General features: G+C 46.1%; 3 protein-coding genes across 3 annotated transcripts; 2 read left to right on the forward strand and 1 right to left on the reverse strand.

Moving 5' to 3' along the window:
• Positions 1-1,741: 1,741 nt before the first annotated feature.
• Positions 1,742-2,423, reverse strand: LOC136469199 (chemocyanin-like). The gene has a single exon (XM_066467490.1). It carries the CDS (start codon positions 2,327-2,329, stop codon positions 1,742-1,744), a length of 588 nt encoding a protein of 195 aa, XP_066323587.1. The 5' UTR covers positions 2,330-2,423.
• Positions 2,424-7,273: 4,850 nt separating this feature from the next.
• Positions 7,274-7,798, forward strand: LOC136469200 (uncharacterized). Its single transcript, XM_066467491.1, has one exon. It carries the CDS (start codon positions 7,274-7,276, stop codon positions 7,796-7,798), a length of 525 nt encoding a protein of 174 aa, XP_066323588.1.
• A 2,772-nt stretch (positions 7,799-10,570) lies between these two features.
• On the forward strand, positions 10,571-12,225 carry LOC136469201 (uncharacterized). The gene is made up of 2 exons (XM_066467492.1): positions 10,571-11,120; positions 11,723-12,225. The coding sequence occupies exons 1-2, from the start codon at positions 10,571-10,573 to the stop codon at positions 12,223-12,225; spliced, it is 1,053 nt and encodes a 350-aa protein (XP_066323589.1).
• Positions 12,226-12,847: the final 622 nt, after the last annotated feature.

Here is a 12,847-nt window from a genome sequence, read left to right on the forward strand (position 1 = left end):
AGCATTACCGATGTGCAAAAGTCGTAGCCAATATAAATGATGGGTTGTCAAACCATTTTCTTGGGTCATCACAAACACACAAGTCAAATTCGGCGCCCATCAAAAATTAAAATCCTCATCCCCGTTGCGCACTATAGGGACGTTTTTTCCTTCTAAAAAGAAGTCGGGAGGTTAACTACTAGTCGCTCTGTCTCAAATTAAACTAGCTTGTACAATTGTCTTAAGTCAAACTATTTCAAGATTTATGAAATTTCTAGACAAAACACTAATATTTTTACACCAAATTAGTATCAATAAATACATTATAAAATATATCTTTATAATGTGCTTATTTGGTGTCATAGACGTTGTTATTCTTTCTATTTATTTTGAGATGGGTACAGTAGTATATTTATTAAGGCTTTATTTGGCACGGCTTAAAACAGCTCTAGCTCCTTGCTACAGAGAGAAGCCGGAGCGCATGACTTCACCGATTCCTAGTTCATTTTGGGAGAAGAGATAAAAATAGCTCCTTGCTAAACTAAAGTGCATGGAAGAGCTGGAGCTAGATCCGTCTAGAGCTCCACCAAATGGGACCTGGAGCCATGAGAAGTTCTCTGTGTGTGACCGCCATATAGGGCAATTTGAGATAAAAATTGCCAAACTTATAAATTTTTACTAAGGATCATTCTAATTAAATGTATTCTTAGCAGATAGAAGTATTATCATTGGATATTGTCATTAAAACCTAGTAGTGGTAGATAAAAAATTGTATGCTAAGCTAGTACTCTCTCCGTCCCATATTACAAGCTGTTTTTGAATTTTTTAAGTACATAGCTTTTGTTATGCACCTGGATATATATACTATATTTAGATATATAGGAAAGTCTATATATCTATAAAACCAAAATGACCTATAATTTAGAACTGAGGAAATGTTTTTTTTTGGAAGAAACTCCTCATTTCAGCAAAACATTTTGTATAGCCAAAATTAAAATGTTATATGCACGCTGGGTAAACAAGGGAGGTGTGTTTGAATAAATCCAATGTATATATATATGAGATCATGATCTCTAGGGCCTGTTTGGAACAAAGGAACTGAAAACAGAGGAATGAAAAAAACCACAGGAATACGATTGGTGTGTAGTGGCAAAACAGAGAAAAGGAAAAACGCAGGAAATAGAAGGAAGAGGTGTTTGGAATACAGGAATTCGTAACAAGGGAATCACAAAATATATGAAGATCATTATTAGTGTCTAACGATAATATGTTAATTGCATAGTTTGTCTATATTTCTCCTGCATGTGGGGCCATTGGTGCCCATGGACTCAAACCATGATGGTTCATTGTTCAATACAGTTGTAGCCCACTCACAGGTCTCTTTTCCTCTTCCTGTTGCTATAGCACGGATAAGCTCCACTCTTTTCTCTTCGTTAGCACAAAATTAACGACGGAGAGTGAGTTGTTACATCGGTCTTCGTGAAGGAAGAAAATCCATGAGAACTGATTGGATTTTTTCCCTATGTTTTGTTCATGCAAGGGAGCTGTTTCTTAAGAATGGAAGTTGCAATTCCTTTGTTCCAAACGGCAAACTGTAAAGCCTTTTCACAGGAATAAATTCCTCTATATTTCCTTTGAAAATCCTTTAATCCAAACGGAGCCTAAGTAAGTACATATCATACGACCACAACATAAACAAAACGTAGAATCACGTGTCACATACAAAAAAAAAAGATAATTGAAGCTGGAGCCCTGACTACTTTCAGCAGAATGCCATGAGACTAGCCACGACAGCGGACAAGACGAGCCCCACGAGAGACCCATCAACACCAGCCGACGCCGGGGAGCTCACCGGAGGCATCGCCGCCGTGGGTGCCCCGGCAGCGCTCATGGGCGGCAGCGCAGCACGAGGGGCGGCGCCCGTCGCCACTGGCGGCGATGGAGCTGCAGCAGCGCCGGGGGCGCCTGCCTGGACTCTGACGGCGAGCTTCATGCCATTGTCGCAGTGTCCGGGCACGCCGCAGATGAAGTATCGCGTGACGCCGCCGGCGGGGAGCGGGACGACGTCGTCGCCCGTGCTGAAGGCGTTGAGGGGGCTGGCGCTGGAGCAGGCGTCGTGGTCCGCTCTGCTCACCTCCAGCACGTTGTGCGCCGCCCGCGGGTACTTGAACACCAGCTGGTCGCCGACGCGGAAGGTGACGCCGGACGCCCAGAGGGTGTAGTTGGTCCGGAGGTCCCACGACCCGGCCGGCGCGCCGACTGTGTAGCTGGCGCCGTGCGCCGTCCCAATCGCCGCCGCTGCCGCTGCTAGGGCCGCCGCGACAACGAGGAGAGCTCTAGTGCGTGCCATGGTGGTGACGACGATCGCGTGCCGTGGATCGGACTGGGTGGCTGCCGAGTGATCGATTGGAGAAGTAGCTGGTCAGTCGATGGAGAAACTTGGGTTTGGATGGTGTTTGGCTATGATGCAAAGATCCTCTTGCAGGCACGTATATATATAATATATATAGATACATGCATGCTGATGGTGCTTGGTCAAGTGTTGGACTCGCTCGCCTTCAAACACAGCTAGCTAGCTAACAACCCATGAAAAGGTCAAAGATGTTGGACTCGCTCGTCACGCGTGTCCATCATATACTGTAAAATAATATATTATTGGTATTATGCATGGTTGAGGATGTGCATTCCGACATGGGAAAAGTACGCAAGACAAATGAATGGCCACCGCGCTGTCCACGGTGGCAGCCGGGAGGGCTCGGCAGTTGACACTGTGTAGACCGTACCAAAACTACAAAGAAGAAACCTAATCAGTGACGTGCAAATAAAACATGTCTCTATGTGATTCACAGACACGTCTAGTCCAAACGTGTCTCTGATATACTAGTTGTAAAAAAAGGTCTTCTAATGACACATGTTATAGACGCGGATCAACAAAACATGTATGTAACAGGGTAGTTGGAACACATTTGTGATGTAGATGATTTTTCACGTACGAGACAATCAGATACATGTCGCGAATGGCACGAACATATATGAAAAAGTTATTAACTTTGACACAACATTTACTCTCTTACATCTACCCTCCTCCCTTCCCATCTACTTCCGCCTCGCACACACCACCCCTCCTCCCCCTTCGCTTCCCGCCGTAGATCCATATTGCGCGAGATGGTCCATGGCCATTGTCGCCATTGCATCTCACTCGACCTCTGCCTCTACCTCTGGCCATACACAAATGTGTCCTATCTTAACAGCCAGTACTCATATCTACACCCTTCTCCTGCTACGCCGCAGTGGCCAGAGAAGATGGGTCGCGTGATCCACGTGCAACATATGTTAGGGCGTGTGGTCCATGTTTAAGTCCTACACGCCTACCACGGCAAGGGCCTCACCTGGCTCAACTCCCTCTACTTTGGTGATGCAACTGGTAACTCAAGGGCGTTGTCACCAACGTCATCTATGACCCCGCTCGCCAAGATCACCTTCCGCCACCTCGTCATGTAGGTTTTTTTTGTTACATGTGATTCAATTTTACAATATTGTCCAAGAAATATGACACTGCACTTGACGCCGCGTCATGGGTGGAGAGCAACACCACACAAGCTCTACATCTGCCTGCAGTAAAATGGGCCTGAGCTATGAGAATCAAAGTTGATAGTGCAGGATGGCTATTATGGCATGGATAAAATTAACAAAAAATGAGTTGAAACCTTTCACATCGATTGATATAAGGTTGTATATATTGGTGAGATCCAAGGGTTCAAAACAGCCCAAAAGAAAAACTACCTAAAAACAAGGGGGGAGGGGAGGGGAGGGGAGGTGGTGGGCCTTTGCTGGAACTTGAGAGGACTTGTGGTTTGTCGGGGTCCACATGCATATCCCTCACAATGTCCACGCGCTCGCCATTCACTAACAGGTAGAGGACGGGTGCCTGGCAAAGTGGACTATGGCTTGCAGTGGCAACAGATTTGGCCATGGTAGTGGTGGTGTGTGTGTGGTGGTGGTTGGGGGGGGGGGGGGGGGGGGGGGGGGGGCACGTGCAAGTAAAGGATAGACAGGGATGAAGATAAATTACAGCCAAAAACAGCCGCTGCTACAGTGCTAGCAGAGAGAAATTGTAGTTGCTGCTGGAGCTGCAAATAAGCTGCAATCCTTGAGCCAAACAAGCTGAATGATCATATGGGCCCCACTGTGACTTGTTGTCAACGTTAGCAAAACCACGCATTAAAATAGCTAGATACCTAAATGTGAATGGTTTCAATAGTTGTTGGATGGACAAAGATTCACGGTTTTCAAATTTTCTGGGTAAAACCAAACTCAGACGGTAGTTGAATGCACAAAATGGGCCTCTCCCTTCCAAATTTGGGTACAGTAAAATGAAAGCAGATCGTTGCATTCTTTTACAAACAAGCTGAGATGGACAAAATAGGTGCAATTTGGAGAGATCAATGCCATTTGTATGACTAGTGAACATGCACGTGTGGCACGCATGTGTCTATCCCCATGCATTGGACCCTCTCTAGCACTGATATCAGAATCTTCGCATTTTTCTTAAGCTGTGGATTCCCAGGTTGGCTTGTGTCCAACAAATCCTGGCTTCTTGTGGAGTCTATGCTCAAGGGCCTCCGGCTAGTCCGAGCCAGGAGCTTTTAGCAACAGTCTCCTTAGCTCCTCTTATCACCACCTTCACGTCGATCAAGCTTGATCCCTGGAAACATAAAGCACTACGCATCTTCCATAAACTCCAAAGAATATGTATAGAATATATGTTGTTAAGAGCTTTTTTTCTTAGCAGGTAAAGGTTCGCATAAATCAGTTCCAATTTTGTGCCCTAGGAACTCCGGAATGATTCCACACATTCTTAGCCAGACAACAAGAGAAGAATAAATGATGCACAATCTTATGTTCACAACAAAACAAACAAGTACTATCTTCCGCATGTCTCCTTGTACTCAAATTATCCCTTGTCAGAAAGTTGTTATACACCGAGACAATTTGAACTCTATGGGCTTGTTTGACTGCACACAAATCCACCCCAATCTACATGGTTTGGGAGGGATTGAGGTGGAATTGGATTGGGGTTGATTTGTGTGCAGCCAAACAAAGCCTATGGAGGATCTTAATGTCCCAAGTCGCTCGAGTATACACTGGGGTAAAACCTCTCAAACTCACCACCACATACCAAGACTGAACCAAGTACTTGCCTTTGGATTCATGATTCCAAACTACTGAGTCACACTCCTCAATGAAAGTGACACATGTACAAGGCTGACTAATCATGACTTAATAACACTACTACCAACAATTGTTTTCTAGTAGTAAGCTGCATATTAGCCTTGCTAAGTGCCAATAAAGGCTCATTCTTCAGAAACTGAAATGAGAAAATAGCCGCATATATATTTATAGAAGCTTCAAAAATTTATTTGAATTTTTTTATTATAATCCTTCGTGCTACATGAAAAGAAATATTATAGGGTAAAATACATTTCATCGATTGTAATTTGTAAAGTTGTTTTGGCTGGCCTCTCCAGCTCTGACCTCCGTGTCCCCTCTCCTCTCGGCGCCACCATCAAGTCACGTGGTAGAAGTCAGATATTATACCTGAAAAGGTCGAGATTGACATGCACAGGGAACTATCCAACATTAGAGCAGGTGATGATGTCCTTGTGAATCCCATAGCTTTGAGAATCTGTGATTACATTAAAAACCAACTTCACAAACATCAAAAGATGAAAAACTTAACAACCTCATTCAATACAGAATTGTAATAAATTAAAAATTATTTGGACTACTGACTTTTATGAGCAAATTAATACTCATTAAGCTAATTACTATAAATTAGGTTTCTCGTTTCTGGACATTCAACAGACCATGGTATTGTAAGCAAATTGAAGATTTAACTACGATATTGTGTATGGTAAAAAAAGATAGTGGACCAACCATGAAGTTTCTGATATACTACATTTCCTGCTAATTTTTCTTTGTTCGTCGGCACATGCATCAACTGCATATGCTTGAAGAGCCTCAATTTTTCCCTGACTTTTTCTTGAACCAACCATGAAGTTTTAGGAGGCTTGGACTCCATAGGCAATGCTTTGGCAGACTTAAGTAAGTGAACAAATTCTTCAAGTTCCTTCCTCTTTAGCAAGCTTCCGTCGTAGGAGTTCCTCTACCTACTATCAGATATAAAAGAAAATATAGACCAATGCAACGATGCAACAATATTGGACTACAGAAATCTGCATTCATTAAATATACACAAGTCAAAAAAAATGCAACAATGCAATACGAGTAATTTAAGGAAATCTGCATTCATTAAATATACATAAGTCATTAAATATACATGCCAGATTACAATATTGGACGTTACGTGGTAGATAGTAACACTCAATTGTGAAGTCAGATGAATAATAAGATTAAAACAAATATATGGCCCCGAATTATGTTCTTCCAGGAAAAATTAAAGTTAGTATAGAATTGACTGCACTACAGGAGCCATGCCTATTCATCAGACAAAGGAACACGAACAGGGAAAGAGTCCCTAACCAACCTCATCTCCCAGGCTCTGACGAGCTTGATGCCTTGATGTCGCGTCTCCTACATCACCACCGGCCCTTGCTGCCGTGTTACCAGAGTCCACTCGAGTTAGTAACTACGTACCGAGCATGTGCGTGTACTCGGTGGGCTCCGGCCAGTCGTCGTCGGGGTCGTAGACGTTGGCGTACCTGACGTTCTTGCGCATCTCGTACACCTGCTTGCCCCTGGCCGACGCTACCACGTCGACCAGCACGCCGGGGTACCGGTCCTTGACCATCTGCACGACGGGGAAGAAGAGCACGTTCTCGTCCGATTTTTTTTTAGCCCTTTTTTTCAAAAAAAAATCACAAATATATCTCTGAAGGAAAGATTTTAAAATCTGGACCTTTAGCTTGATGTCATCATTGCTGGCGCCGAGATTACACGTCTCGGCGCCAACGCGAGCTCTTAGGCTCGAAGCAGACGTGGAGGTGACATGGCAGGAAGCTCGGCGCCAGTCACCCTGGCGCCCAGCTCGGCGCGGCGCCGAGCTTGGCGCCAGGGTGACTGACGCCAAGTATGCCTTACGTATGGGCCCTCCTTTCCATTCTGTCTTGCTCTCCCTCTCTCTCTCTCTCTCTCTCTCTCTCACCAACCACGCCTGAACCCGCGCACCGCCGCCCCCACGCGCTAGCGCCCGCGCCCTCTCCCGACCCCGGTCGGCCGCGGCCTCGCCCTCGCCCTTGCCCGCGCCAGGCCGCCCTTCCCCGCGCCCTCGGCCATGGCCGCGGCGGCCACCGCGCCGGCCCTGCGCCCGCGCCGCGCCGTACCCCGCGCCCGAACCGTGCTGCCCACGACCGCTCGCCGTGCCGTGCCACCCGCGCCCGCGCCGGCGCCGTGCCACCACCGGGCACGCTCGCCTTGCCCGCGCCACGCCGCGCCCGCCGTGCCACCACCGGGCACGCCCGCCTTGCCCGCGCCGCGCCGTGCCACCGCCGCCAGCGCCGCGCCGTGGGCATGCCACGCCCGCGCCTTGCCGCCCGCGCCCGCCGTGCCACCACCGGCCGCGCCCACCTTGCCCGTGTCGTGCCACCACCGCCCGGGCCGCGCAGTGGGCACGCCGTGCCCGCACCGTGCCGCTCGCTCCCGCCATGCCGCTCGCGCCCGCCGTGCCGGCCTCGCGGCGCAGAGCGCCGGCCATCCCGCGCCCGCCACGCACCACCGCCAGCCCCGGCCCCTACAGTGCCTGGTCGTGCCACCGCCGGCCCGGCTCGTCGGCCTGACCCACGCCCGGCGTCTGCTGTGACTCCGTCGTTGGAAAGGTAAAAATTGTGAATATGCAATGTACGTACTTAGTTAGCTTTGATTGTAGTGTTGTAGTTTTGGCATTTGTTATTTACTAGTTAATGTGATGACTCATGTAGTTGATTTAGTTAGTGATCTAGTGAGATAGATATGTAGATAGATAGAAATATAGATATATAGGTACATGGATATAGTTAGATAGCTACTTAGATTGGTAGTTACATATTTAGTTAACTAAATAGGATCTAGCTATTTAGTTAGTACACTGTATCTATATATGTAGTTATTATCTTATTTAATTAGTTTATAGTTAGAAAGTACTTGTTAGGTGCTATCTATCGTCTAATTTGGACTAAAGGACATGTGTTTCGTTATGTGTTTGAACTAGATGGACAATCTAGTGACCATATATCATGGAGGCACCATTGAATACAATCGCTATAGATATATTGAGTTTGTTGATATGCAAAGCGTGCCTGTGCTATTCAATGATAGGCCTTCATTTAGTGAGATGGTTGCAAGGGCTCGGGAGGAGCTGCATTGCCTTAGAGATGATGGCATTGCAGTTGAGGGTGTACTGCACCTAGGTTCTCCCCCCAACATCCTCAGACGAATGATCCCAATTGGTTGTATGGATCAGTGGGAGAACTATGTGAGATCGGCTATGAAGAGCCAGCTGCAATGTTTGGACGTGGTTGTGCGTCGGGTGTTAGTTGATCCCATCTCTCATGGGTTTTCTCCACCAATGGGTCAGCAGGCACACATTGACCCTCCCGTCTCGAAACCTGATAGGGATGTGGAGGTTGCACCTACGGTTGTCGATGCTAATTCTGCCCCCAATGAGGTAGTTGGAGATGTTTGTCAGACTCATGTTGTTGTGACAGATCCTCCTCATAAGATCCATTTGATACAGAATCATCTGAGTAAGTGTCTTAACTGCATGGTTATTGGGAGCTTACCCCTTCCGTACATCCATTTCTTTCATTCTTTCCTCATTTCTCTACTTATGTTGCAGGAGACATTTCTGAGAATGTGGATGTGCCCCCTGTTGCTGCGCAAGTGCACTTTGGAGATGGATTCCGTGGCTCCAATAGTGTTGAAATTATGCATGATTCAAAGCCATATGAGATGGCAAGGGCTATTGATTCTGATGATGATCGCCCTGTTGGAGAGCTGACAGAGAGTGATGTTGAGATGCGGAGGCGTATCTTTCCCGGCCACCGTGATCCAAGAGTTCACGAGTTCAACAATCTTGCTCATTCCGATCAGGCGTGTGCAAAAGAACGTGACGATGAGCTCCTAGAAGCTCCTGAGGCTGGCCCTAACATGGTAATTGAGAATGAGAGGGTGTTCAATGACCTCCCAGCATTGAAGAGGTGGTTGCAGGCGTTTGCGGTGATACAAAAGAGACCTTACAAGGTCTTGCATTCATATGCGGAGCGCCGTTACACAGTTGTGTGTGACAAGGAACGCTGTCCATGGAGGGTTTGTGCAAGGAAGCAAACAGTCATTGGAAAGTGGAAGATCACAAAAGTTGTCGGGCCACATAATTGTGCTAACCATGAGCTGACACTGAGGCATCGGCAGTTGACATCTACCCTCATTGCCAAGCGGTTGATGAGAATATTGCAGGGAGAACCGAATATGAAGGTGAGTGTCGATGGGGAACCCTACGGGCCCCCCATAGACCGTACTATAGGGAAGTGGACCTTGGTAACAAGGCCCACAGCCCAATCGCCAAGAAGAACACGGAGCAAAGCAATGTGCAAGACCAAAACTCCAATTCGGACTATACAAGGAAATGCGCCCGAAGCATAGCTTAGGACTCTGACCTTGTATCCGAGTAGAACACAAACAACTCCTCTTAGCACCTGGACTATAAAGGGCTGGTGAGGATATCCCTTGTAAACGATGGAACACACCCAATACTCAAAGCAATACAACACAAACAGGCTAATGCCAAACTAGACGTAAGGTTATTACTCGACCAAGTTGAGGGCCCAAACCAGTATAAATCGTGAGTCTCTTTGCGTAACCACTGAGTTCCACTATTCGTCGAAGCCCAAACAACTGTCCCGGGTACCCCCATGGTAGGCTATCAGTGGTAAAACATAGACAGCTGGCGCGCCAGGCAGGGGCTTTCGACAAATTTTTTCTCGAGAGCTCGACGGACCTCAGCCTCAAGATGGCTTTTCCAGCGGGAACAACCTTCGTCTTCGGATCTTGGATCTGTGAGGCTGACGGCGATGGCAAGCTATGTACCCGTCTCCGAGAAGAAAAAGAACTCAATGACAAAGTTGAATATGAACTCGCCGAGAAGATGACGAAACTTTCAACTTCGGATCCAACTCGGAATGAAGAAGGAAGCGGATACGAAACCGACTCTGAGAAAGGGATACAACCCGACTCCAAGACAATCTTTACAGCGAAAGAGCCAAGCCTAATTGGACTCAGAAATGCAACAACAATCGTGAAGGAATACAACCCGTACGACTCCAAAAAGAACTCAGGAACGTACGGACTATACAACACGGCATCAATCTACCAACACTTTACCCAAGACAAGATGAACTCAGCAAGAAAAATACTCCTGGAGGGAGCACAAGAAGTAATGATCATGACAGTTACCCCACAAGACTGTGTGGTGCATTGGCCGGGTTCTTTCACCTCAAGCAAAGCCCAGACTAGCACGTACATTGAAAAACTACCTTATCAAGAGGGAAAAGAACTCGGATCCAGCTCAGAAACTACCGACAGCTCAACCAAACGAAGGATGAAGTACTATACAAGAAGAGCTCGGAAGAGGTACACTATATACATGGTGGAGCAGTTAGAACAACCTTTGGAACCACCACAGATACCAGATATAAAATCTTCAGACGAATCAGAAGGCAACATCTCGCCGGATGAGAAAAGCGACAGCAACGAAAATGATGAGCAAAGGCTAGCAAGACTAAAGAAGAATAAATTGAAGGCTAGAAGAAGGAACAGGGCTAAACAAAGGAAGCAAATCTGGAATAAGTACAAGGCGGAACTAACGGAATACAACAGAAAGAAGGTGGAAAGAGAAGCCGCAAAAGGTACAAAAAGGGAAAGAATTGAAGAATTAACAAAGGAGTTGTACACCCTCACGAATAACGGAAAAATAAAGGAAGATCAGAAAAAAGAAGTCGGGGGATCAGAAAAACTACCCGGCGAAGAAGTTCCACAGGAGACACAAGGGGAGCAACCACCCAAAAAATCAAGTTTTCAAAGGCTAGGACCAATAGAGAATGCTGATGTTAATGGAAGGCAGGAACATTACTCAAAGCAACAAGAAAGAGGCAAACCAGAATTGAGCCAACACTACCAAGAAATATCAAGAAGATTTGACAAAGAAGATGACTACGGAGAGTCCGAGTTAAAAAAAGATAGGTCTTATTACAGAAGGGCAAGATCGCCAGACTACGGAAGAACGGAACCATACGACAGATTCCCTTGTTTCGCAGGAAGACTACAAACATTGAAGCTACCACACAAATTTAAACTAGAAAATCATTCCAAGTATGATGGCAAAGTAGAACCAAGACAATGGCTAAGAGTTTATTCCCAATCTATTGAGTTAGCCGGAGGAGATGACGACATCAAGGCTCTATTCTTCCCAATGGCCCTCGAAGCAATGCCACTACAATGGTTTGAGAAATTGAGGCCAAGATCAATCAGATATTGGGAAGACTTGCAAGACGCTTTCTACAACAACTTTGCAGGCATTATTACCCATCTAATGACCGTAGCCGAGTTGAAAGGAGTAAGGCAAAGGAGAGGAGAAAGTCTAAGGGAATACTATAGAAGATTCGGAGAATTCAGGGCTCAAGTCCACGACATTACCGATAGAGAAGTGATAGAAGCCTTTGCGGAAGGAATCTTAGCAAACTGGCAATACAAGACTATTTCAATGAGAACCCAAGAACAAATGAAGATTTCAAGAGGGTTGTTGAAAAGCTGATTTCATCAGAAGAAAGAATCCGGCATTGGTTTGCTAGGGACAACCCAGAAGATAGAAGACCTGATTACAGACAACAAGATAAAAGGCCAAGGCAGGACAACATGGTGGCAACCACAGACAACAAGAGAAGATACAATGACAACAACAACGGTGGCAATTACAATGGCAACTACAACAATAACAACAACAGTAACAACATCGGGTACAACAGTAATAGCAACTATCGGAGCAACAACTACCGAGGAAGAGCACCAGAAAACATAGAGAACATGCCATGTCATATACACCCAGGAACCAGACACAAGTTAGTTGAATGCATCACTTTTCAGCGGCAATTCATGAAGATAGAAAACAAGAATCAAAACAACTCGGAGCAAAAGCAAGAAGAATCCAAGAAGGAGGAAAAGAAAGCTAAAGGAGATTATCAAGAACCCAAATGCTAATTAGTAGTTATATTTTCAGGCGTTCCTAACACACGAAGCAAAAGGCAAGAAAAACTAGCTCACAAAGCCATCATGGTAGCTGAACCAGCCACCCCAAGATATCTAGATTGGTCAGAGTACCCCATCCACTTTACAAGAGAAGACCAATGGACCAGTGTAGCAAACGTAGGATGCTACCCACTGGTACTAGGTCCAACTATCATAGAAGTGGCAGTAACTAAAGTACTCATCGACGGAGGAGCCGGGCTCAACATAATTTTCACAGATACTCTCAGAAGGATGAATCTGGATTGTGAAGGACTAATGACACCAACAAGCACACCATTCCATGGAATAGTACCCAGGAGAGCAGATATGCCACTCGGACAGATAACCCTACCAGTCACCTTTGGCACACCAGACAAATACCGGATGGAATTCATCAAATTCGAAGTTGCAGACTTTGAATCATGCTACCACGCAATACTTGGGAGACCAGCTTTAACAAAGTACATGGCAGTGCCACACTATCCATACCTACTACTCAAGATGCCAATAACAAAGGGCGTATTATCATTGAAAGGAGATCTAAAGAAAGCACATGATTGCGACGTACAAGCAGTACAAATATCCGAAAGATTAC

Source organism: Miscanthus floridulus, chromosome 8, assembly GCF_019320115.1.
Source record: "Miscanthus floridulus cultivar M001 chromosome 8, ASM1932011v1, whole genome shotgun sequence".
Classification (NCBI taxonomy): domain Eukaryota; kingdom Viridiplantae; phylum Streptophyta; class Magnoliopsida; order Poales; family Poaceae; genus Miscanthus; species Miscanthus floridulus.

Coding starts and splice junctions, on each gene's coding strand:
- LOC136469199 (XM_066467490.1), bottom strand. CDS start 2,329: ATGGCACGCACTAGAGCTCTCCTCGTTGTCGCGGCGGCCCTAGCAGCG.
- LOC136469201 (XM_066467492.1), top strand. CDS start 10,571: ATGAAGTACTATACAAGAAGAGCTCGGAAGAGGTACACTATATACATG. Junction 11,121..11,722: donor CTCAAAGCAACAAGAAAGAG/GCAAACCAGAAT, acceptor TGGCAATACAAG/ACTATTTCAATGAGAACCCA.
- LOC136469200 (XM_066467491.1), top strand. CDS start 7,274: ATGGCCGCGGCGGCCACCGCGCCGGCCCTGCGCCCGCGCCGCGCCGTA.